This window comes from Pipistrellus kuhlii, unplaced genomic scaffold, assembly GCF_014108245.1.
Source record: "Pipistrellus kuhlii isolate mPipKuh1 unplaced genomic scaffold, mPipKuh1.p scaffold_m20_p_44, whole genome shotgun sequence".
Taxonomy (NCBI): Eukaryota; Metazoa; Chordata; class Mammalia; order Chiroptera; family Vespertilionidae; genus Pipistrellus; species Pipistrellus kuhlii.
In genome coordinates this window covers 36,664-60,937 of record NW_023425545.1, presented here as the reverse complement: position 1 = coordinate 60,937, position 24,274 = coordinate 36,664, and the positions used below count along the sequence as shown (strand labels likewise).

The following is a 24,274-nucleotide window of genomic DNA, read 5'->3' as shown; positions in this document are numbered from 1 at the left end:
AGGGCTTGCTGGGATCCCAATGGGGGAGGAAGTTAGGGAATGGGCACTGAGTTGCAGGAAAAAGGGAGTAAGACATGCAGAATGTGTCTTAAAAGAAGCAACAGCGATAGGTTTTAGAAGGGTGGGGGTGTGAGGGGGTGGGGGAGTGAGGAGTGATGGAGGATGGCCAGGAGCAATGTGCTGGTTTGTTTTCCTTTTTAAAAAAATTATTTATTGATTGCTTTTGAGAGAGAGAGAGAGAGAGAGAGAGAGAGAGAGAGAGAGAGAGAGAGAGAGAGATTTCCATGGAGCCAATGGCCAAGGCACAATGAACTAGTTTCTTCATTAAGGAGCCCTTGGCATTACTGACAAATTTCTGGAAGATTCAGGCTGGGGTTGATATCCAGTGACAGTGAGTTTCCGGGATGTCCTCAGAACAGAGCCATCTTGCCCCTTGGACAGCAGGGGCCCTGTCTTTGAGCCCCTTTCTGCAGGCTGGGTTTGATAGCCCCTCGGCCTGATCTCCATTCCAATCTCTGCTCCAGAATCTCTCCCCTGACTTTCTGACATTGGCCCCAAGTCCTCCTTCACCTGGTTGAACTCCTGACCTTCTGGGCTCCTGAGAATCTGGCTACACCTGAAATTCCAGGTTTAGGATGTTGTGTCCAATGCTCGGCTCTCTGTTGGGAGTTGGATTCCCCACCAACAGTGCAGAGGATTGTGCAAGTGCCGGCCTGATCATGTGTCTGCAGTTTCTAGAAGATGGAGCACCACCGCAAGTTCTCTCTTTAGAGAACTCTCGTGGCTCTGGGCAGGGAGGTATTACTTAAAATCTTATTCACAGTAACTATGAAATCTTGCCCATTACACCTACTTCCTCTTTTAGTTCTATTCACGCCTGGCAAGTGGCTGGAGGAGGAAGTGTGAGAGTGACTGTGAGTGAAAGCAGAAGGCTGGAGGATGAAGGAGCCGAGCCCGTAGTTTGGTCTTGCTGAGGGGCTCCACCAAGGGGGACCCGTGCGAGGATGAAAATGTACCTGCTGCTGCTCTTTCCCCTCCTCTTTTGGGTTCCAGGTGAGTGGGATTAAGGTCTGAGCTCATGGGAAAAGCTTATGGACAGGAGGGGGTGACTGGCAGCAGGAGAAAGGGGCCCAAGAAGGTGTCCTGCTGAGACGTGGACCCCATTTCTAAGTACTTCCTCCAAGCCATGAGCCTGTGCGGTTCATCCACTCAGATCAGCACCAGAGTTTCAGTGGCTACAGTTGCCAATGAAGAAACATGCAGCATGGCTTTCCCACTGAGCCCAGCTGGATGGGGCCCATCGGCCATGGCAGAGGAGCTCTGGCTACTCAGGAGAGCTGGTGAAGCTTGCTCCTGGACAAGGCAGGCTTTGGGAAAGAAGTGAAGGTGGAAGGTGCTTGAGGGAAGGAAAGCAGGAAGGTTTCCAGACAGGGACGGGGGCGGGGGGGTGGGGGTGGTGATTCCAGGTCTTTGAGGTCGAAGGAAGGAAGTAGCAGAAGTTGCCGAGGGACTGGAAAAATCCAGAGGAGGTAGCTTGGTAGGGTGAAGAGGAAAGGAGGGGGACAGAGGGTTGAAGTGAACTTGAAGTTGATGGATACCAGCAGTTTGATTAAAAATTAAAAGGATTGTGTTAAAAATGTTGGAAGGCCTCAGGGCCTGGCCTTTGGGCTTCTCTCTGTGGAGTCACTCCCTTGTTGATCTCCTCTCCTCTTTTGGCTTTAAATGCTGTCTGTATACAGATGACTCCCAATCCTGTATCCCTCGTCCCTGGACATCTTCCTATCGATAGATTCCTGATAGAATCTTCTACCCAGTTGCCCATCGAATAGCTTCACTCAGATATGGACATTTCAAATGTGACCTGACCACACCTGCCCCCTTGAATTCTCTTCTGTCCCACCCTTGCGTTGGGAACCTCCATCCCTCTAGGTGCTCAGACAAAACCTGGGGACATCCATCCCCTCTCATATCCCATAATGACCCTTTACAATGTAAGCCACATTCTGTCTCTCCTCTAGCCAAAACCTTCCAATGGCCTCCCAGCCTACTTGGGGTAAAAATATAGCTCCTTACTGAGGAGCTCACCATCTGAGTTCTTCCATCACATCATTGCTCTGGTCTCTTCTCTATTCTGCTTCCCCTGGTTCAATCCACTTCAGCTACAGTGGACTTTTAGATGTTCTTTGAACATATTAGGCACTACTAACATGTCTTTGGGTCTTTGCATCAGGGTCTTTGCACTACTATTCTCTTGAGCCATGGTCCCTCACATCTTTCAAGTCTTTGCTTCTCATGAAGGCCTTCATTGATGACCCTAATTACAATAACAATTTTTTGCATCATTTTTCTCCCGTTTGTCTCCTCCCTTCCCCCACCTTGATTGCATATAAGCTTCAGGAAGGCAGGGATTTTTTGCACCTACAACCATACCAGGTACAGATTAGACAAATAGTATGAGTTAAGAGAGTGAATGTATCTAATGGAGAGGAAGCCATGTGATTGTTGTAACGACCCCACCCCCAGATCAATTTTTTCTACTTTCATAGAAATGAACTATTGAGACTTAGGACATACATTGAGACTTAGATAGGACATACATTGAGAATTAGAGAGGACATACATTGTCATGGGTATGTAAAAATGGTGTAGCCACTTTGGAAAATAATTTGAAATTCTTGAAAATGCTAAACATGTGGTTATCATGTGACCCAACAATTACACTACTAGTAAACACCCAAGAGAATTGAAAATATATGTCCATGTAAAAATTTTGATGCAAATGTTCATGGCAACATTATCTCTAATATCCCTACAGTGGGAAAAACTCATATGTGCATCAACTCATACATAAATAAATATAATGTGGTCTGTCCATATGATGAAATTTTTTAAAGCACCTTTTTATTAATATACTTTTTATTGATTTCGGAGGGGAAGGAAGAGGGAGAGAGAAATATTGATAACCTGCTTCCTATACACCGCTACTGGAAATCAAGCTCAAAACTGGGCATGTGCCATGACTTGGATTGAACCATGACCTCCTGGGCATAGGTTGACACTCAACCATTGAGTCACACTGGGCAGGTAAATACTCATTAAGTTTTAAGAAAAATGAAAATACTACATATCAAAATTTAGGCAACATAGCCAAAGCTGTATTCAAAAGTAAATTCTTAGGAAAAACTCTAACAGTTGTCCGAAGAGTTCCACAGAGATACCCTGTGAACCAGCAATTGCATTTCTAGGAATATAGCTGAGAGAAGTGAAGACACACATCCAAGCAAAAAAGTATATATGAACGTTCATAGCAGCTGGATCTCCTGAGGCCCTCAGCGCAGGTCAGGAGCAAGCACACTCATGTGGAAATGGGTCCACTGGTGCTTCCTCCCCATGAGACCAGCTTAACACAGAGATGCTGCAAAAGGACAACGATTTAGGGGCCACAGGGAGCAGGAGGGAGTGAATTATAGGAGGTAATGATTGCTCAGAGTCAATGCCTTTGTTTCCTTGAGCTCTGCAGTGGCACTGTTAGGTGATTTTGAGGTGGCTCTGAGCCAGTGGAATTTGAAGGACTAAGGTCTGCGTTGTGGCAGGTGATTTCCTTCCTTGACTCTGTCCCACTCATCAGGCCTTGGACTTGTTGGAGCTGCTCACAGTGCAGAAGGCTGGGGCCATGGTCTTGGGGTGGGGTTGAGGGGGTAAGGTGACAGATACATGGATTTGTGTTTTCCAGGCTCATCAGTTGACATCTCAGGTCCAGAAGCAGTGAGAGGTCTGGAGCGGGGATTGCTGACTGTGCAGTGTCACTATGACCCAGGGTGGAAGGCATACCTGAAGTGGTGGTGTCGAGGGGCTGTTTGGAGCAGTTGCAAGATCCTTGTTCAAACCAATGGATCAGCGTTTGGGGTGAAGGAGCGTGTGTCCATCTGGGACGATCAGACAAACCACACGTTCACTGTGACCATGACGGAGCTCAGGCCAGAAGATACAGACACTTACTGGTGTGGGATTAAGAGAACTGGAACTGACCCTGGGTTCCCTGTTAGAGTGACCGTTGACCCAGGTAAGAGCATGTGCATGTGTGTCTGTGTCCTTTCAGGGCCTGCTCTGCCCTGGTCCCTGAGGTCCCTCTCCAGTGACTGAAGGTCCCTCACTCAGATGAACTGCCACCGAGGGGGTTGGTCCTGAGGTCTCGGGGAACCCCGGCTGCTCACGTGGGTTGGGAGGTGCAGGGCTTCTCTTACATGCTCTTGGGGCTCAAGATGGGATCAAGCCTTTCTGGGCACATTTTTCCTCCGCACAGCTCATCGCCTCAGTCCATTGCCCTTAGAGACCACGGGGGTGGCCCCAGGTTTAGCTCATGGGCAGAAGGAAGCCTCTTCTGTGGGAGCCAGTTCCTGCCAAGGCTTCCCTGGCACCTCTGGTGCCCTGGTGTCTCTGCTCTTTCTGGAATTTTGGGTCCAGGCTCATAGCTGCTGTTCCCACCCCTTGTCCATATCTGATCTCAGGAGGAAGGAGGCCCAGCACGGGTGGGGTGCTGTGGTTCACTCCTGAGGTCAGGAAAGGCTTCCACAGCCAAACAGTTGCACTCTGGGTGCCTTAATCCCATTATGAGCCATTGACACATCTGTGCTCAGAGACGCTCTCTTCTAAGACCTTCTAGAATAGACGCTCCTGGGAGCATCCAGGTGTGAACAAGTGTATGTGCTGGGCTCTGCTCCTGCCCACCCTTGGACAGCCAGCACCAGCTCACAGCGCACTTATGGCAGGGAGGGAACACACTCATAGCGCCCCCACCACACCTGGAACTCGGGAGGCCTGGGTAGCTGCCAAGTGCAGCACCTTCCTTGTCTCATGGGACCTTGAGAAGGATCCTGAGAAGGAGCTACCCCATCACAGAAACTTAAAAACTTGTCCAAAGAAAAGGCTGTTCCCGAACATGGTGAATTTGCTCAGGGCTGGCCCTGACCTGAGATGTCATAGCTCTTGGGTATGTTAGTTACCTGGCACGTTCCCGCTCTGCTCTTGTCCTTGCTGGATAAGTAAGGTGGGGAGGTATTGGCGGAGGCCCTGCCATAAACAGCGGGAGTGTTTCAAGTTTAGCTGAACTCCAGCTGCCATTGCCCTGAGGCAATCCTGGGCCCCTGAGCCTTCCCGGGCCTGTGTGGTGGCCCCTTGGACCTGTGCCCGGGTCTCCTACAGCCAAGGAGGCCTGAGTGGTCCAGCTGGAGGCGCCTTCCCGGGGCCCTGCCCCAGGCTCTGCAGGCCAGGGCAGCCCACATTCCTCCCTGGCTCTGAGCTACGTGCAGCGCTGTGGGGGGATTAGCAGAAGAGTGGAATGTATTCTGTTCTGTATGACAAGCAACAACTACAGTGCCGACCCCCACCCCCAACATCACCTCCACTGCCAACGCGCTCACAGTACCAGACACCCCAGAAGACACGACAGGCTTCCTGAATGGGACCAGCCACCACTCTGATGGCAGGTAAGTCAGCTTGGATGCTGCAGTTCCCTGTGGCCTCCTTGTCCCAGACTTTTCCATGTGGGAGCCCTTTGTAGTGCCACGTCCCAGCCAGGATGCCAGGGGCCCTTCCACTTGCTCTCAGACCCCCCAGTTTCCTTGGTGAGATGCACCACACCTCCCCCTTCCCCTTCCCCCTGCCCCCATCCAGCGTCCTGGAGCTCAGTGCAGTTCGGAGGTTGTTGGTTCATTCATGCATCCATCCCACTTCCACTGAGTTAAATTCTCTTTGGCCGGGACTGTGTTGAACTCAGGTCACACAGACATGGAGCGTCCCGATGGAGCTCAGAGTGTGGGAGGTGGAGGAGCAGGCAATCAGGGCAGAGGGCATGGCCAGGGTGTGTGGGCACAGGGTCATGGGGCCACAGTGCCCCCTGGTCTAAATCCTGGGAGAACAGGGAGGCCCTGGGGAAGTCCTGTTTCCCTAGTTACTGTTATGGCAACAGCAGTGATCCTGATAGGCCATCCTGTCTCTAGAGCCCCTGGCAGCTCACGGAGGACGTTCCTGTGTGTTATTCTGTTTGTACTTCCACTCTGCCGACGACTACGCACATCCCATCCTCAGACTTCCCACACCAGGGACTCCTTAGTGCCGTTACCCACCACACTTCTCTCTGGAGAGTTTCTCTCTACCGGACTGCTTTTAACAAGTAATAGCAAGGAGCTTCTCATTTTATGACTCAAAGCCAGGTGTGAGTACCAGTTAGGACTTTTGCTCAAGATAATGCATTCATTTATTCAACAAGTAGCTATGGAGCCCTCTCATATCTGACACCGATTTAGGGAACACAGCGGGATAGGAGGGTGAACAGAACAATCAAGCTGTCTGTCTGCACTCCAGGCACTTACAATCAAGAGATAATTAATATATCAAATAGAGTAATTGAGTAATTAATTGATGAACTTATTTTACAAATTTCTGTAAATAATGATGAGTAAGAGATAATCCTTATATACATCAGCTTGGGCTGCCATCACAAAGCAGTGTCAGCTTAAACAACTTTCTCACATTCTGGAGGCCAGAAGTCTCAGTCAAGGTGTCGGCAGGGTTGGTTCCTCCCGAGGCCTCGGTCCTTGGCTTGTAGATGGCTGTCTTCTCCCTGTGTCTTCCCATGGTTTCCCCTAGTGTGTGTCTGTGTCCCAGTCTCTTCTTATAAGAACCCCAGGCATTTCCTCCCAGAAGAGCAAGCAAGAGTGAGAAGAGTAAGAAATGAGGAGAGCAGGTGGGGGTGGCGGGAGGTGCGGGGGGTTGGGGGGCAGTGGAGGCCAATGCCAGCCTTGGCCATTTTCTTAGAATGAAGTGGGGTTGTTATGGGATTTTGAGCACAGGAGGGAGGTGCTGGAACTTTGGTTAAAAGCATTTCCTGGCTGCTGTGTTATTGATGAACTGTAGTGTGGTATGTATGTATGTGTGTGTGTGTGTGTGTGTGTGTGTGTCTGTGTGTGGTGGAATGATATATGAGCTTCCTGTGGCTGCCATACAAAATTGCACAAACTGGGTGACTTAATTAACACAAGACAAGTTTATTCTCTCACAGCCCAGGAATCATAATCTGAAATCAAGATGTTGACAGGGTTGGCTCCTTGGGGCTCAAAGGTAAAAACTGTCCCATGCCTCCATCTTGGCAGTTGGTGGCCGGCAATCCTTGGAATTCCCTGGCCTATGGCTGAATCACTCCCATCTCTGCCCCTGTTGTCACATGGTCTCCGTAACTGTATCCCTGTTGCCCAAATTTTCCTTTTATAAGGACACTAGTCATTGGGGTAGGCCCACCCTAATCTAGTATGACCTCACCTTGATTACATCTGCAAAGATCTTCTTTCCAAATAGGTTATCTTCCCAGGTTCTGAGTGACATGAACTGTGGGGTGGGGACTAGGCAACCAGGCCTGAGGACCAGTGAGGAAGCAGGGAGACCTTGCCGGTGCCCATTGTCACACCACTTCTCTTGGGCTTCTAGACCCATTGAAACTACCTTGTGGAACCCTCCTCTCACTTAAAAACAACCACCATTTTTGAGGGCGCCCAGGAGTGGGGGTTCCCAGGCAGGAAACGGCAAGCCGGAAGGTGTGTGACCCTGTCTGCTCCGGGTGGGTGGGAGAAGGCCCAAAGGCAGGGGGTGAGCAGGGTTCACAGGTTTCTTCTGTTGATTCCAGTGGCGTCTCCCTGAAGCTCTCCATCCTCCTGCCCATCCTCATTGCTCTGGTGTTGCTTCTCTTGGTGGCAGCCTCACTGTTGGTGTGGAGAGTGATGAAGCGACAGAAGGAAGGTGAGAGGACCTGGTTGGGTGGAAGTGTGTGGGTCAATGGCTGGGATGGTCATCCAGAATGCAATGGTCCACGGGATTGCCCACAGGACTTGGAAGGGGTATTTTCCCGAAGGCCACTGATAGCTGAGCCCAGGAGGTGCTGGCTTTAGTTTTCTGCTTTGCCTACCCCTCCTTGCTCTTCTCTTCTCTCTGACCCATCACCTCCTTCTCTGTTTCCTGACTTGACTCTTGGTGGCAGAAGCGGCCTGACCATTCTGGCAACCCAGACACTTCAGTGAAATTCATATGGTTGCCAAGGAGGTACTGAGCTGACAGAGAGGTAGGGAGAAACACATGTGCAAGGAATATGCACACACGTAACAAAGTGCACACACACATGAACACATATGTGCACACATACATATACAAACACACATGCATACTTGCATATGCGTCACACACAGAGTCCTGGGTTTTATTATAAAGGTTGGCTGAGATGCCTACTTTTGCTCCTCCTTCGACCCAGCCATTCACTCTCAAGCCAGCATCATCCAACAGGGGACCTGGCCCCAAGCAAACCCTCCTCCTGTCTGGCTCCCCTTCCACATCCTCACATATGGCACCGCCCCTTCTCAGCGCCCACTGGGACCTGCGCTCTCTCTCATGGGGTCCTCTCCAGCCTCCTCCCTCCCCACAGCCTGGGGATCTTATAATCAAGGAGGAGGGAGCCTGGCTTTGTTCACCAGATTTTCTCCCAAGTGCTTTGTCCGTGGCTCAGGTGATCAGTACCCGCTGTGCTCAGTAGTATCTAGGGTTTGAAACTAAAAATCTGACTGTTTTTGTCTTTTAGCTGCTGGGATACCTCCAGAGCAGGTAAGAGAGTCCCTGGGGTCAGACCAGCACGTTCCCTCATTTTCCATCTCCCGGGGACCCCAAGGTCCAAAGGTATCAGACAGACCATGAGCCCCAGTGTCCAGATCCTCCCAGCTGCAAGGCCAGGGTGGAAGGAGGCGGTGCTGGAAACAGCCAGGGGAGTGGAGGCCTGGGAGGAGGAAGGCAAAGGAGACAGAGAAGTGAGGGCTGCAGGGGAAGCTGGGGGGAGGGGCAGGGCAGCGGAGGGACTGGCGTCCTTCTGCGGAAGAGGAACCAGGGCTTCCTCTCCCAGGTGCTGCAGCCCCCGGAGGACAACATCTGCTATGCCAACCTGAACCTGAAGCAGACAGGAGACTCGCCCAGCTCCCCCAGGAAGAGGGCCCTCACCCAGCCCTCCTCCCCTGCCCAGGACGACTCGGGGGAGGTGGATTACATCAGCATGGTGGGTACTTGGTGGGGCTGCTGTGGGCCTTGGAGCGTGTCCCCCAGCCTCAGGGAGGCCTCCTCATCTCATCCACCATCCCTGCTTTGAGGATGGACCTTCTCCCGCCCCTGTGGGCACAGAGGAGGGTGGGAGCCGGGCAAAATCGCAGCCATTGAAAGACTTGCCTGCTGAGCTCCCCAAGGTGCTCCCCAAGGCGCTTGGCCTTGGGAAGTGTCTCCATATCAGGTCTCCACATGGGGCACTGGGAGCCTGGTCCGCGGAGACCCAGACTGGCCCAGTGCCCTGGGAGCACACGCAGACCCCGCTGCCCTGGCCTGGAGCGGAGGGAGAGTCTCTGCTGTGGCTGCAGCTCAGGGTGCCCTGCAGGGAGGAGGGAGGCGGGGATGGAAGGCCTGGGAGTGGACTTCAGAGTTCCTGAGGGGCGTGTCCCCCAGCCTCAGGGAGGCCTCATCTCATCCATGAGCACCTCTCCCCCCCAGCCTCCCTGACCCATGTGCGTCTTTGTTACAGGCCCCCATTTCGGGGACAGATATTTCCTACGCGGCTCTGACTCTGAACACCTCAGAACAGGAATCAATCTACATCAACACGCATGACCTCGTCACCCCCCTTTCCAGCAGGAGCCAGGAGGAGCTCATCGAATACAGCGCCATCAGGAAGCCTTAGCTGTGCCGAGGGCCCCCTGACCGACCCCACAGGAGGCCCGTCAGCACATTCCTGCCTCGTCTGCTTTCTGCCCCCAGGCCTCTCATCACCGCAGACCGGAACTGGGCTCCAAGCCTGGTCTCAGGGGGCTTCTGGGAGCTAGAAAGGGGTCTCCCCATATCCCTTCCTCTCCCAGAAGCTAGGGCTACGGTCTGTGGCAGCTGAGGGAGGATCATGACAATAATATGATGATGATCAGGACAATAATAGTAACGAACCTTTATTTATTGCTGCCGTGTGCGGTGGGTGAATAATGTTCTATGTGTGCTCATCTCCAGAACCCGTGAGCGTTAGCTTCCATGGCCGTAGGGCCCGGGCAGATGTAATGACATGAAGGACTTGGAGAGGGGGGATTGTTCTGCGTTATCCTGGCAGGCCCTAAATGGAATCACAAGGCTCCTCCTTACAAAAGGGAGGCAAGAAGGTCACAAGAGAAGGCGCTGTGATGAGGGCAGCAGAGGTTGGAATGCTGTGGCCAGGAGCCAAGGAAAGCTGTCGCCTCTAGAAGCTGCAAAAGTCAAGGATGGGATCCGTCAGAAGGAGCCAGCCTGGCGGAGACCCTCACCTAAACCCAGTGGAAGGGATCTGGAACTTCTGGCCTCCAGAGCTATAGGAGAATAAATGTACATGTTTCCATTGAGCCACTAAATTGGAAGAAATTGATTAAGCAACATTGGAAACAGATATCCTATTGTGGCAGGCACTCTTTCCTAAACGCTCGACCTATAGTAATGTATTCAGTCCTCACAACTGGACGCCTCTATTACTGTCCCATTTTACAGATGAAGAGTCGAGGTCCAGAGAGGTTCAGTGACTACCCGAGTGTTTTCACCAGCAACGGATGAGTTGGAATTTGAACTTGGGCATTTTGCCTCCAAAGTCTGGGCTACCACCTTGCACTATGGGTTAAGGAAGGAGAGAGAGAGAGAGAGAGAGAGAGAGAGAGAGAGAGAGAGAGAGAGAGAGAGAGAGAGAGAGAGAGAGAGAGAGTGTTCAGGCATGTGCATTCACACAGGGATAGTTAGTGACTATTTACAAACTCTGGACTCACCATGCTTCTTCTAGAGTCCCAGTAGCCCTCTCTCCAGAGCATGTCCTGAATCCTGTCCTAATCCCATTGTCTCCATGGTGACCAGCCTCATCCAAGCTACCATCCAGTCTCTGGCTGGAGTCTCTCTTTCCACCCCTGCCCATTCTCTCAGCAGCCAGACCTGCTCACTCCCTGCTTCTCAGCCTCGGTGGCTTCTTCCATAGCCTATGAGGCCCCTGGGACCCATGGTCCCCGCCTGCACCTAGGACCCCTCCAATTCTCCCTGGCCCTCTCTGCCCTTCCTCCCCAGGGCCTCCCTGCTGTCCTTGAACACAATAAGGCTTGTTAATCCTCACCTGAGGACATATCTTTTTTCCATTGATTTTCTTAGAGGGAGTGGAAGGGAGGAAGAGATAGAGGTAGAGACTGAGATAGAGAAAATATCTACGTGGGAGAAACACATCAATTGGTTGCCTCAGGCTCAGGGGCCTACAAGTGTTTATCAGGCCACTATCAGTGGGTCTGCTCACTCCCTGCTTATCGCCCTCTGCGCCTTCCTCTACCGCCTCACCTCTTCCAGCTGTGGACACTAGGAGCCTGGGGAGGTAGGTGGCCATCCCAGCGTGATGGTGCTCTCACTCCGGGGGAATTCCCTGGCATGGCAGGAGCTTTAGGATGGTGGGGAGTTTGCAGAGCCCTGACAAGCTTACGTATTCTTGGGCCGGTCATCTAAGCTGCTGGGGTCAGAGAGAGACTGTGTGACCCGGGCCGTTTTAGGACTTACACAGAACAGGAAGTGCTGACAGAGAGAGCTTTAAAAGGAAAAGGTCAACGCCGAGCAAAACCAGAGTGAGTCAAAATAGAAAATAAAAGTCAGAATAGAAAGCCTTGGGCCAGGGCACCGCTGTGCCATGCTAACTTCTGTGTAGAACGTGGCTTTACTGCTGAGTTTTAAGCAGCCAGCGCCAAGCAGAATCCATAACGAGTGAAGATTCCTGCCATGGATCTTCTGACATAAATTGAGAAACACCAGGGAGACGAGGATGTAGTTCAGTTTAGTGTGGCTGGAGGACTCTGTTTTTTTTTTTCTGGACAGTGGATATGGGCTGGGAATGGAAGTTTCTGGCAGCCTGGCTGAGCTGAGAGAAAGTAAACCAGCTTAGAAAGACAGATCCATGCCCGGCTGGCATGGTTCATTGTTGAGCATCGACCTATAAACCAGGAGGTCACGGTTCAATTCCCTGATCCCCGGTATGGGGTGTGCAGGAGGCATCCGATCAATGCTTCTCTCTCACCATTCATGTTTCTGTATTTCTCTCCCTCTCCCTTCCTCTCTGAAGTCAATAAAATTATATATTTTTAAAAGAAAGACATCCACTCTGACCCCTTTCAATTGCTTTATCCAAGCTTTTATAAAGGTGTCTACCAGACATATTGCTGGATTGGTGACTGTCTTTAAAGGGACCTTTTCATGTCCTCAGAGACGGGGTTGACTAGCCCGTGGCATTTGGGAAAGCCGCCCAATCCGATCTACAGCGGCACGGAGCAGACTGCTGGCTGTGGTCCTCCTGGGAAGCATCTGGGTCCTTTAGGGTGACCTGTCTGCAGGAATCGACCTCGAAGCCAGCCCAATTTGTTCAAGCCAGAACTGGAGTTTAGACCGTGGTCTGGCGGTGGTCAGGGCCCTGGGGGGAGGGAGGGGGAGAGGGGGGAGGAGGGAGGAAAGCAGACATATGCAAGAGGTACGAAAGGAAGGAAGTTGTTTCGTAATGTTTATAGATTGGCATCTCGGTGTTGTCTCAGCTGTATCCGGCTGCTCCACCAATACTTTCAGGCAGATTTAGGTGCTGGGCTCGCACCTTTACTTCATGCAAAGGAGGGAAAGTCCAGACTTGGTTCTTCTGGTCTGAGCGACGGTGGCATTTGCCATTTTGCAGTACGGTTTCCGGGAAAGCGCACTTCTGTGAGGGCAAAGTCCCCGGTATCTAACCACTCAGTTCTGCCAGAGTGCCTCATTAGTCACGGCCTGACTAATGCTCCTCGGGCTTCCCTCCTCTGGCTTTTGAATTATTAATACATAAAGATTCTACTTTATCCAAGTTGTAGGGTTTGGGCAGTCTTCTTTTGAGAATGATGTGCTTTCAGAAGACTGAACCTTTCTGAGAGTCAGTTGACAGAGAGTTATACCGGACTGGTAACCTTCAAAAATGCACAATGAAGACAAGTGTTGGATATTCAGAGATGGAGAAGCGTCGATCAGACTGTCAAACCTCAGAGGGAAGGTAGGGGAGGGTGAGGGTAAGGGGGTGAGATCAACCGAAGGACTTATATGCATGCATGTGAGCCTAACCAATGGACACGAACACCAGGGGGGTGAGGGCATGAGTGGGGAAGGGGTTGAGAGGTTAATGGAAGGATGAGGACACATATGTAATACCTTAATCAATAAAGAAATTAAGACAACAAACAAACAAACAACAGCCCTTTAGCCTGGGGAGGACCAGGCTGCTGAACTAAGTCAATTTCACGTAATCAGCAATTTTTTAGAACCAGAAGGTCTGATCTGGCCTTTTATTTTACCAAGTAGGTGTGTTTTTCGCCAATGCGATTGGAATTGGTAATTGACCAGTTCATTGAAAGAGTCGGTTAAATCAGGGAATCATGAAAGAGGCATTCCTCTTCTAAATGCGTTGTCTTGCTCCACATATCTGAGTGTGTAGCAATTGGCCAGTAGTTTGCTGTAGACCTGAGCCATTCCCTTGCCTTTCCTTTCAGGGGCCGTTGCCGGTTCGGCCTGAACTGCACACATGTGTGGGGCTGGAGCCCAGTTCCAGTTTGTCTAACGTGGAGCAAGACGCGTGAGACACTTGTGAAGCAATAGGATTGCAAAACCCTGACTCATTTTCCTGTTTTTACTCGGGATAGTTCAGTTCTCTCACTCATTCCTAATTTGACCGCATTAAAAAAATGACGTGCTTCTATTGAGTCTCTCCAAAGCGTTCCGTTTAGTTTTTGTAGAAATAACAGTTCTCTTTTGCTTACACTCTTTCATCAATGCCCTTTCTATTGATTCTCCTCGTTGATTAGCTTATGGCTGCAGGCATTAAATCACACCGTTACGATGACTGTGCACAACAGGCCTAAGCAAGTTTGGGCCTGAACACAGTTGACTCTTGGGCTTTTTTTTTTTTTTTTTTTTTTTTTTTTTAATATATTTTATTGATTTTTTACAGAGAGGAAGGGAGAGGGATAGAGAGTTAGAAACATCGATGAGAGAGAAACATCAACCAGCTGCCTCCTGCATACCACCTACTGGGGATGTGCCCGCAACCATAAGGTACATGCCCTTGACTGGAATCAAACCTGGGACCCTTCAGTCCACAGGCCGATGCTCTATCCACCGAGCCGAACCAGCTAGGGCCAGTTGGCTCTTGTTAAACGCTCACCTCAAGGGGTGAGAACAGAAAATCTACCCTTTGCTACAGGGACCATGTCAGTATGTTTCACCAAGAGACTAAAGGCTGTTGGTTGAACTAGTAAGAGTGGGATTGGCTAAGAAAGTTTCCCCTGCACCATCTGTTATGAACATAATCTCATAAGAGAAAGGACATTTGAGGACCCCCAAGTCCGAATAGCCGTCAGTGTTTCCCCAGAAAAGATGGTTGGTGACTTTATGCCAATGTGGACTTACGTTGTGTGCACCTAATCTCCCAAGGGATGGACACGTTGTCAAGGGCAGGCGCTCACATAGGGACTCGGGATTGGCAGCCAGTGATCTCATTCATACTGTTCTCTGGACATGATCCCCTCCAGTATGAACCAGCTGGTATAGTCTAGCATTCTCTTCACGACCTCCCGTAACCCTGGGCGTCTGGATGCTGACCCAGGCTGTCAGTCATGAGTGCCCTATGGCCCAATGCCAGACTCCCCCTGCCCTGCACAAGCCCTTCCCCACAGTGATTTCAGACTCACATGGCCCTGCCCTGAGGGTGCGGGGTTCTTGCATCAAGACAGGGTGACTGACTCATTGGTTTTCCCAAGAACCTCTGAGGACAGGTTCAGAATTAAGGAATGGGTAAGACTCCATTTCTAAGGTGCAGGAACAGACAAGACACATGCCGAACCCTCGTGCGTTAGAAAGTCTGTGCTTAGCAGAGCAGAAGAGGTCTTCTCTGCAGGTCCCTGGGGGGAAATCCCACCCTGGCGAGTCTCTGAGGTCTCCTCCATCCCTTTCCGTCACCTTCCTCTCTTCTGTGCCACCAACCCAGATGGCCCCAATCCTACCACTTACTAGTTTATTAATTTTTCATTTTACTTTATAAAACATCTGGTGCACACTACATAATTATATGAAGTGTACACATGTTATAAAGGATAGTGCTGAAGAAATGGAACATTACAAATACCACTGAAGCCACACAGCTCATTATGTGCCTTTTTTTTTCTTCCAAAGAGGAATATGGCTGCACAGGTAGCTCTAGCAGTCCGTTGCAGCCCTTGGCCCACTATTCTCACCTTCATGTTAATGGGTAAAGCCATCAGATGAGCTAGTCTGCATTCTGTGGTATTCTTTTTAATTTATTTTTAAAATACATTTTATTGATTTTATTTTTACAGAGAGGAAGAGAGAGGGATAGAGAAACATTGATGAGAAAGCACATCAATCAACCCCCTCCTGCACACCTCCTACTGGGGATGTGCCCGCAACCAAGATACATTTCCTTGACTGGAATCGAACCTGGGACCCTTCAGTCTGCAGGCTGATGCTCTATCCACTGAGCCAAACCAGTTAGGACATGTGGTATTCTTTAAAAAAAATTTTTTTTATTGATTTCAGAGAGGAAGGGAGAGAGAGAAAGGAATAGAAACATCAATGAGGAGAGAGATTCACTGATCGGCTGCTTCCTCTACACTCCACACTGGGGATTAAGCCCGCAACCCGGGCATGTGCCTTGACCGGGAATCAAACCATAACCTCCTGGTTCATAGGTTGGTGCTCAACCACTGAGCCATTGGGCCAGGCTACTCTGTGGTATTCTGTACTAACCTGACAAGTCTGTGCAGCTCCTGTCATTTTAATATTTTTCTCCCCTCACCCCAATGCCTGATCATGTCTGTGTTGTTGAAGGACCTGGTGACTGGTTTGTCACTTGAAAAGTACTGGAAGGAGTTCCAAAGCTCAGCTAATGTTCTCATTTCAAATTTTACACAGTCTTTGCGGGACTAATGATCATAAGCCACAGAAGCGGAAGAACTAAGCCCGGAGACACAATGTCCTCCCATGGAAACACCGTGCTGTCTGGCTCATGGCAAGTGAAAGCAGAACTGGGAGAGAAAGCATTTTATCTTAAAATACAATGAGACAGAGAACAGATGTGAGAGCAGGTGATGGCAAAGTGAAAGAGGTTCTGCCCCGAGCAGCCTTGATGTCAGTACATCTTGGCTTGCTTCCCTGGAGCTGTAATTGTGCAGTTGGGTTTTGATGGAGCCAGATTCCCAGGGGATAATGTTGCTCAGCTCCTAAGACCCAATTAAGGGTGACTCAGTGCATCAAGCCTCCTTTGCAGGGGCATCTGAGCAGCCCTGGGGCAGTCTTGAATCTGCAACGTGAACAAGTGTCCTCCACTGGTATAGACTCCGGTGTTTGACCTGGGCCAGGCGGAGATTGTTGCCAAGGCTGTGCTAAAATTTTATGACGTCTTTGCATAAAAGTTATTAAGACTTTCAACATGGAGACCCCAGGGTGTTAAACCAATCATGAGGCCCTTCTAAATGTGGGGCCCTGTGTGACACCCATGAAGGCACACTTGTTTGGCAGGCATCCCCCTCACTTGTCACCAGCCTTCGTGTGACCATGGCTGCTTATGCCTTCTACCCTCTGGAAAAACCCAGGCACTTTCACCAGCTCACCCTGGTCCCAAAAGGAGAAGAAAGAGCTTACCCTAATTCTAGCCGGAGCCTCCCCTCCTGTGTCCTCGTCCCCTGTCCCCACATCAACCTTCTCCTTGGGTGGTTGAAAGCTGGGTCATCTATTCCCTCTACAGGAAAGTCTGCTCTCACCCAAAGGGTGAGGTCTGGCTTCAGGGCCCCAATAAGTCAGTAATTTTATAGGGTGACATCAGCTCATTGCCTAAAGTCCAGTTATTAATAACCTAAGTCTGATTATGCAGTCTTTTTTGGGGGGGGAGGGAAGGGAGAGGAAGAGATAGAGAGAAACATTGATTTCAGAGTGAAACATATCAACTGCCTCCTGCATGCCCCCGTGGGGGATCAAGCGTGCAACCCAGACAAGTGCTTGGGCTGGGAATCAAACCAGCAACCTTTTGGTGCACCAGAAGACACCCAACCAACTGAATCACACTGGCCAGGGCTGGTTATTCGTTCTTAAATGACACCATGTGTGAGACACAACTAGCCCAGCTGAGGTGAGAGAATGACAAGTTTATTCCTTTTTCAGTCACTTCTCACTGAGGACATAAAAATATTGGGACCCAGCCTCCCCTGTGATGACCCTGGGAGCAGCGGCTGTGGCTTCAGGGCTACCTACAGCTACCACCACCCCTGTCTTCTGGGAAATCAAGCTCCTCCACTCATCTCCAGGGCTGGGCATGTGACCCATTTCAGTCCAATGAACGTTGGGTCTAGGTTAGGGGTGTCAAACTCAATCAGAGAAGGGGCCAAAATCTAAAATCCAGCCTAAATCGCGGGCCGAATGGTTTACTGAACAGTCGTAAACTGTCATTGTGATAGAAACGCAGCGGAGTGCAGTGATGACAGCGCGGTGCGGGCCACATTGCAAGGCCTGGTGGGACGGATTTGGCCCGCGGGCCTTGTGTTTGACACATGTGGTCTAGGTTGAGAGACCCAGAGAGGAAAACCCATGCCATTGCTCAGGTCACCAGACCCAACTGGCCAGCACCCCCAGGCTTCTCAGTTGCGTGAGCCAATGAACTCTCTTTCTGCTTCAGATGGTTTCAGTTAGGGGGTTTGCTTTGCCTTTAAAAGGCTCTTAACAACAAAAGAGATGGAGGGACTGAGAGCAAGAACATGTCATCACTGGCCCTGCTTATACCTTGTGAAAGGAGGTGTGTGTGTGTGTGTGTGTGTGTGTGTGTGTGTGTACACAGATGGCAGCCAGGGGCAGAGGTGCAGAAAGCAAGAAGAATTAAGAGCTTAAACATGACTTGGTTCAAGACACCTAAAATTATACAAGTGATAAAGACATGGAAAGGCATTTGCAGAAGCAGATGTTGTTAAACAACATCTCCACCTGGATGGGAAAAGCTGTCCCTGCTGAGCAGAAATGCAAATAAGAGGAGGGAACAGACGTGGGCATCAAGGTCAGGGCATAGGAACCACTTGCTAGGGGAACTCTGGAGCTCCACGTATTCCAACAATTATACCATTATTTCCCCTGGGAGGATGGACCCAGGCTGCGCCCCGCTGGGAAGGGCATTGCTGCCTCCTCCACCCTCTCCTGTGGGCACAGGGAGGGCTTCTCTGGCCTGAGCGGGGAGGTGGAGACAGGGCAGGCCGGGTAAATTTAGAGCCACTTCAAGTGTCCGTTTCACACTTCCCCCACTGGGTGCTCACCTCTGGTTGTTTACCTCTGGCCAAGCTGGGCTTCCTGCCCTGAAAATGGAGGAAGTCAGAGCCCTTCCCCAGAGTAGCTTAGAAGAGGAAACATCAGCACACCAACCGTCATGCGTTTCAGGAACTTTCTCATGAGAGGCCCCAGGGACTCTGCAGAGAGGGGAGCGCACAGAGTGTGAAAATGACGCTGGGGGTGGGTCTGAGTCACCGTCCTGTCCTTTACTGCTCAGACTGTCCAGGGGACCAGCCAGCGCCACTCCCTGTGCCAGCTGCCTGCCCTGGGATCTGGGCAGGACCCACAATACAGCAATGACCAGTGACGTAACCTGCACTTCATCTATTTATCTGAAAGTCTCCCAGCACTCCAGCAAGAGGCCAACAAGCTGCCGGAAATGTTCTACAGGGAGTGGAGCTGCTCACTCTTCTGGGCTTTCTTGCTTGTTGCTGAGCTGAGGATGGAGATGTGGCAACAAGTGGAGACACTGCTTTCATTTTGGTTACATGTATTTTTTCTTAAAAAAACAACAACCCACCACTTGCCCTGGCTGGGGTGGCTCCACTGGCATGAGTTGTTTCATGCGTCGAAAGGTTGCTGGTTCCATTCCAAGTCAGGCACATGCCTAGATTTCAGGCTCAATTCCTGGTTGGAATGAGAGCCATTTATTATTATTATTATTATTATTATTATCATTATCATTATTATTATTATTTGGTGTGTATGCGTTCTCTTATGATGCCCGGCATAGTTTCTCACACTTTGGAAATGCTCTGTACAGTTTGCTGAAGGACTAGGTGAGGCGCATGGACTCCTGAGGGATGCAGAAATCACAAGGTGAGCAGTACAAGAGGGAAGTGAAGGTCAAATGCAAGAGAGGAGGGAGAGAAGTAGAGATGACCTGCTTGCCTTTCCCACTCACTGAGAGGATGTGTTAGAGCAGAGCCAGAGGGAATGGAAAGCGCGTGTAGGACAGACTTTGCTGGTTCTTATCTCATCAATAATTCTTTTCCCCCCAACATGAATGGATGAATGGATGGACAGTTCACATCTTTCTACACCCCCCTGCCCTGGGTGCAGGTCTTTCTGAACTGCTACTGAGGTGACTGATTGTAGCTTAGCAGTTGTTTGCCCCTCTTGGAACAAGACTGGCATGTGGGTATTCACCAGAGCACTGGGGATAGTGAGTGAGAGCTCCATTTAAAAATTATTTTCATTGATTTCAGAGAGGAAGGGAGGGGGGATAGAAATATCAATGGTGAGAGGGAATCATTGATCAGTTGCCTCCCCCACACCGCCTACTGGGACCAAATCCAAAACCCAGCATGGGTGCTGATCAGGAATTAAATTGTAATCTCCAGGTTCATAGGTAGACGCTCAAACACTGAGCTGTACTGGTTGGGAGTGAGTTACAGCTCTTAAATGGAAGTTTCTTTGTCCCGACTCACTAGCATCTGGGCAAACACTGCCCCCTGTCTGTGCTTCCTGTTCCCAGAGCTCACAGTCAGGCCTGGCACAGCAAGAACCCAACCCTTGTGTGGTTCCTGAGCCTCTAACTCACATCGTTGCCCTTGATGGCTCTCCAGGCTGTACCGGTAGCAAGAGAGGGTGGGGCATCTCTGAGGGAAAGAGCAGCAAGGTTGTCCACATGTTTTAAATTATTTAGGTGCATAAAATATTCAGATTTGTGAGCACAACAGCAATTCTATTTAAAAACTCCAGACGTGTGATGGATGAACTCAATGTTTCCAAGCAGTTCCCAGCTTCCAGCCCACCCCCCAGGAATAGTCTAAGAGCTACTCAGGCTCATTTGGGTCAACTCCCAACTCTTGGGACCAGCTAAAGAGCAAGTGCCATACAAGGTGGATGATGTTTGGCATATGGTTTCATATAAGCACTTTTTAATGAGAGGTTTTGGGGCATCCCCACCCCACCTCCTCTATTTCCCAGAATACTCAACTTGCAAAACAAACCAGCAAACAACTAATACATTACCTAACATCTTCACTCCAAAAACAATCAGCCAGGCATCATTTTTTCCCTATTTGTGGGTAAATCAAGGCACACAAATGTTGTTCAAAGTCACATCAAGATCTGACTGATTCTACCATATAGCAATTCTTTTCTGACAAGTTTCCAGGACTTTTTGACATAACATCTGGCTGTACTGTCAAAACATAAAATGATTCTTCCTCCTTCATAATGGTAACCGCTGGGGAGGAAGAAGGGGGGAGTGTGTGGGATGGGGTATGTGGGGGGAATTCTGGGAAACTGGAAGGTTCCAGCTCTTTATCTTGGTAGTGGATGCCCAGAGGTGCTCTCTTTGTACTAATCCATCAGGGTGTACCTGTAGGATTTGAGCTTTTCTTGTGTTTATTTTTACTCCAATAAAAGTTTATTTAAAAAAACAAAAAACAAACCCTTCTTCCTAGCAACTAATGGTGGAGGGGGAAGGCTACACTCCTTAGTCAATGTGTTCTAATGAAACAGCAGAAATTCCTTGGGCTCTACTATGATACTTAAAAAAATAAGACAAGTATGTTGAGATCCTGTCCCTTTAAAAATAAGGTTCTGATTCTTTCAAAGCCATGGATTTTGGATTAAAAAGTGTTGCCTAGAGCGGGGCTGCCACTTTCCCCAACACTCACTTCAAGAGGAGACCTACCTTACCGAGGACTGAGTTGTGTAAGGAACTTGAATGAGGGAAGCCAGGGACAAATGAGAACTTAGAAATGAGCTAACAGTTTCAGGCAGCTGTGAGCGAGGTAAGGGCTGGAGGGCAGGTTTCTGGAGTCACCAGGGAGTCTGGTTTGAAAACAACAATTTTTTTCCTGCTGCAGATGATTTCTGTGTCTAATTTTAGCCAGTTGGCAGGAATTGAAGTCTTTTGACCACAACTATAGGACCTGACGGGGCTGGAGCCTGGGTGGGAAGACAAAGCGCCTCCCCAATGGTTACACGGAAGTTCTAATGGATCAGAGGAAGGAGGGGGAGGATGAGAAAGGGACACGGGCGATTTAAATGAATGAACGAAGCTCCTGACAACGTGAGCCTCTGGTGGCGGCCCCTCCCCCAGAGCACACGCATCTCTGGTTTGAGCAGAAAACAGGATGCAACAGAAAACGCTCCCTAGGCTCACAGACAGGGGCGAGTTTCCTTTTAAATCCCCAAGCCAAGTCAGGGGAACAGACAGAACTCCTGGTGAGGGCGCCAGCGTTGGGACGGGGTGGGGCCTGAAGGGGAGTCTTACCTTATGCAGGACATGCTCATAGAAGTCAGGGCCAGCTCCCCCCTGGTAGGAGCCGAGGGTCTGCAGATCCATGTCCGGCTCCGAGTCCGCTGATGCCGCGCTCCCGCGTTCTGCGTCAGAGCTTCGGGAAGCTGGATCCAGACTCCGGGCTCAGCTGGGTGCTGCAGGCTCGGGTCTAAGTCCCCCCGCGGGTCGGGCCGGGCCGCATCTGGGTTCAGCACTGGACAGCTCCCGCGGCAGCCCTGGCGGAGTACCTGGAGCTCAGGTCCACGACCTCAGCGTTTCAGCACCAGGAACAGCGGCACCGCCCTGTGAGCCCTGGACGTTCTGAGACCTGGTCTGCTCTGAGTCCAAGTCTTGTGACTCCAGGATGCGGGGAGGGACGCCAGCTTTCAGTCTAGCCGGTGGCCCGTGTGCATATCTCGTTCAGCTATGGGATCTCCGGAGGCTCAGCGACCCGGCTGCATTCGCAGGGCATTGCGGTTGGTCCGGGAGCTCACGGTTCCTGATTCTTCAGTGAAGCAGCGTCCTCGTCACACCACGCAGCTCTGCCCTCCCCCAGGGTTTGCAGAGGATAAGTCCTGAGACGCTGGCGCCGCTTCTCTGTTCTCCCTGGGCAGTTCCCTCCAGCATCTGTGAGACAAACAGCGGCGTGAAGCCTGAGGCTGATAGATGACGGGCTTTAGGGAGCCCCTGAAGACTCTGAAATGTTTTTGCAAAATTCTCCTTTACTGCATTTTCCTAGGGAGAGGATCCAGACCTTAAATTACACTCTCTAGGATGCACACGACCCCCCAAAAGTTAAGAACAACCAGCTTGGGAAAGGCAGAAAGATGTTGGTTGAGAGCACAGACTCCAGATTCAAACCTTGGCTCCGATATTGTGTAGTTGTGCCAGGTTACTGAGCAAAATGTTTTATACATTATCTCATTAATCTGACCAATAATTCTATGAGATAGTTATTAGTGTGTCCATTTTACAGGAATGGAAAGTGATGCTTCAGGGTGTTTTTTGTTTTTTGTTTTTTTTGTTTTTTGTTTTTTGTTTTAGAGAGAGGAAGGGAGAGGGAGAGAGAGAGTTAGAAATGTCGATGAGAGAGAAACATTGACCAGCTGCCTCTTGCACACCCCCTACTGGGGATGTGCCCGCAACCAATGTACATGCCTTTGACCGGAATTGAACCTGGAACCTTTCAGTCTGCAGGCCGACGCTCTATCCACTGAGCCAAACTGGTCTCAGCTAGATTTCACACTTTTAACCAATACACTATTTTTATTCTGAAAATTTTTAAAAAATATATTTTATTGATTTTACACAGAGAGGAATTGAGAGGGACAGAGAGCCAGAAACATCGATGAGAGAGAAACATCGATGAGCTGCCTCTTGCACACCCCCAACTGGGGATGTGCCCACAACCAAGACACATGCCCTTGACCGGAATTGAACCCGGGACCTTTCAGTCCGCAGGCCGACGCTCTATCCACTGAGCCAAACCGGTCCCGGCTTATTCTGAAATTTTGAGTTGACCCTCATGTGGTAATTAAGTGGCAGTTTCATTTAGGATCCTTAAGGAAGTAATCTATTAATCATATACCAAATGGGAAACAAGGGAACTGCTAGGTTCAATGGATTTAAATAAATTATCCAGAATAAACTCTGAGAATTTGATGCTGCATAAAATTATGAAATGGGGAGGTGAGACAGCTTTTCTTGCACTAAAACCCCAGCAACATCTCTCCTCCAGTGAAGGGCTTGGCACTGCTCCCTGGCCAGGCTCCGGGCTCTTGGCGTGAGTGAGAAGTACACAGGAGGAAAGGAACAGTCTGTACATGCAGCCACCTGTCCCCCTCTACCCACCAGTGAAGTGGTGGTGGAAGCTGGAGCAGCAGTCTTCCACCCAAGATGCAAGCCAGGTGCTGAGGACCACAGAGCTCCAGGCTACAAAGGACCTGAGGACCTCTGGAGCCACCACACCAGCCTTGGACTGCTTACCCTTGGATGTCAGAGCAAAGATACATACATTTATATCGTGCATATAGCATGGTAATATTGGTTTTTAATACAATAGCTGAATGGGTCTTCCAAATAATATAGTTGCTATGTGTATAAAGAGTAAACACTCTACCAGGTGGTCAAAAGAGTAAAAGAGTAGGGAAGGATGGGAGAAAGAGACTTTTCTTAATATGCAAAGCAGATGTGGGGAAAGGGTGAACAGGAAGGGGCAAGATAGGTGCCTAGGGACAGTCACTCTGAGGATCATCTACTACTTTTAGCAAATACACCCAATGCCCCACTCTGAGGACCCTTCATGCCTTAAGTTTTGTGCCCTAGGTGCCTCTCTTGTAGTCTTGATTGTGGGAAGGAAAGGAGATGGATAATAGAGGGATGGTGGTAACATAGAATGAGAGTAGAGTAGGGATGAGAAAGGGTGGAATGGGGAGGAATTTTAGGTGAAGACAGGAAGAGAGGAAAGAGTCAAGGGCAACCTTCATGTTCAAGGTTCCACACGGAAAGCTTTTAATTAAGAGAGTATTTCTTACACCTTGCATTTTAGAACTGGGAACAGATGGGAGGTCTGAAAAGCAGGCATAACTGGGGAGAAAAATTCTGCAC

At 50.0% G+C, this 24,274-nt stretch overlaps 1 protein-coding gene and 1 long non-coding RNA gene across 4 annotated transcripts; both read left to right on the top strand.

The window, feature by feature from the left end:
- The first annotated feature begins 400 nt into the window (after positions 1–400).
- On the top strand, positions 401–9,959 carry LOC118704606 (CMRF35-like molecule 1). 3 transcript variants are annotated; one of them, XM_045572227.1, is made up of 7 exons: positions 401–1,053; positions 3,734–4,063; positions 5,375–5,486; positions 7,679–7,791; positions 8,621–8,643; positions 8,936–9,085; positions 9,599–9,959. In XM_045572227.1, the coding sequence occupies exons 1-7, from the start codon at positions 1,005–1,007 to the stop codon at positions 9,752–9,754; spliced, it is 933 nt and encodes a 310-aa protein (XP_045428183.1). In that variant the 5' UTR covers positions 401–1,004; the 3' UTR covers positions 9,755–9,959. The 3 variants fall into 3 exon arrangements, with proteins under 3 accessions (XP_045428183.1, XP_036268321.2, XP_036268323.1); XM_036412428.2 differs by having other exon boundaries at positions 402–1,053; positions 5,423–5,486; XM_036412430.2 differs by having other exon boundaries at positions 767–1,053; positions 5,363–5,486.
- A 5,782-nt stretch (positions 9,960–15,741) lies between these two features.
- Positions 15,742–18,941, top strand: LOC123651287. Its single transcript, XR_006739904.1, has 2 exons — positions 15,742–17,468; positions 17,678–18,941. It is a non-coding gene; the product is annotated as an uncharacterized LOC123651287 (long non-coding RNA).
- The last annotated feature ends 5,333 nt before the right edge of the window (positions 18,942–24,274 follow it).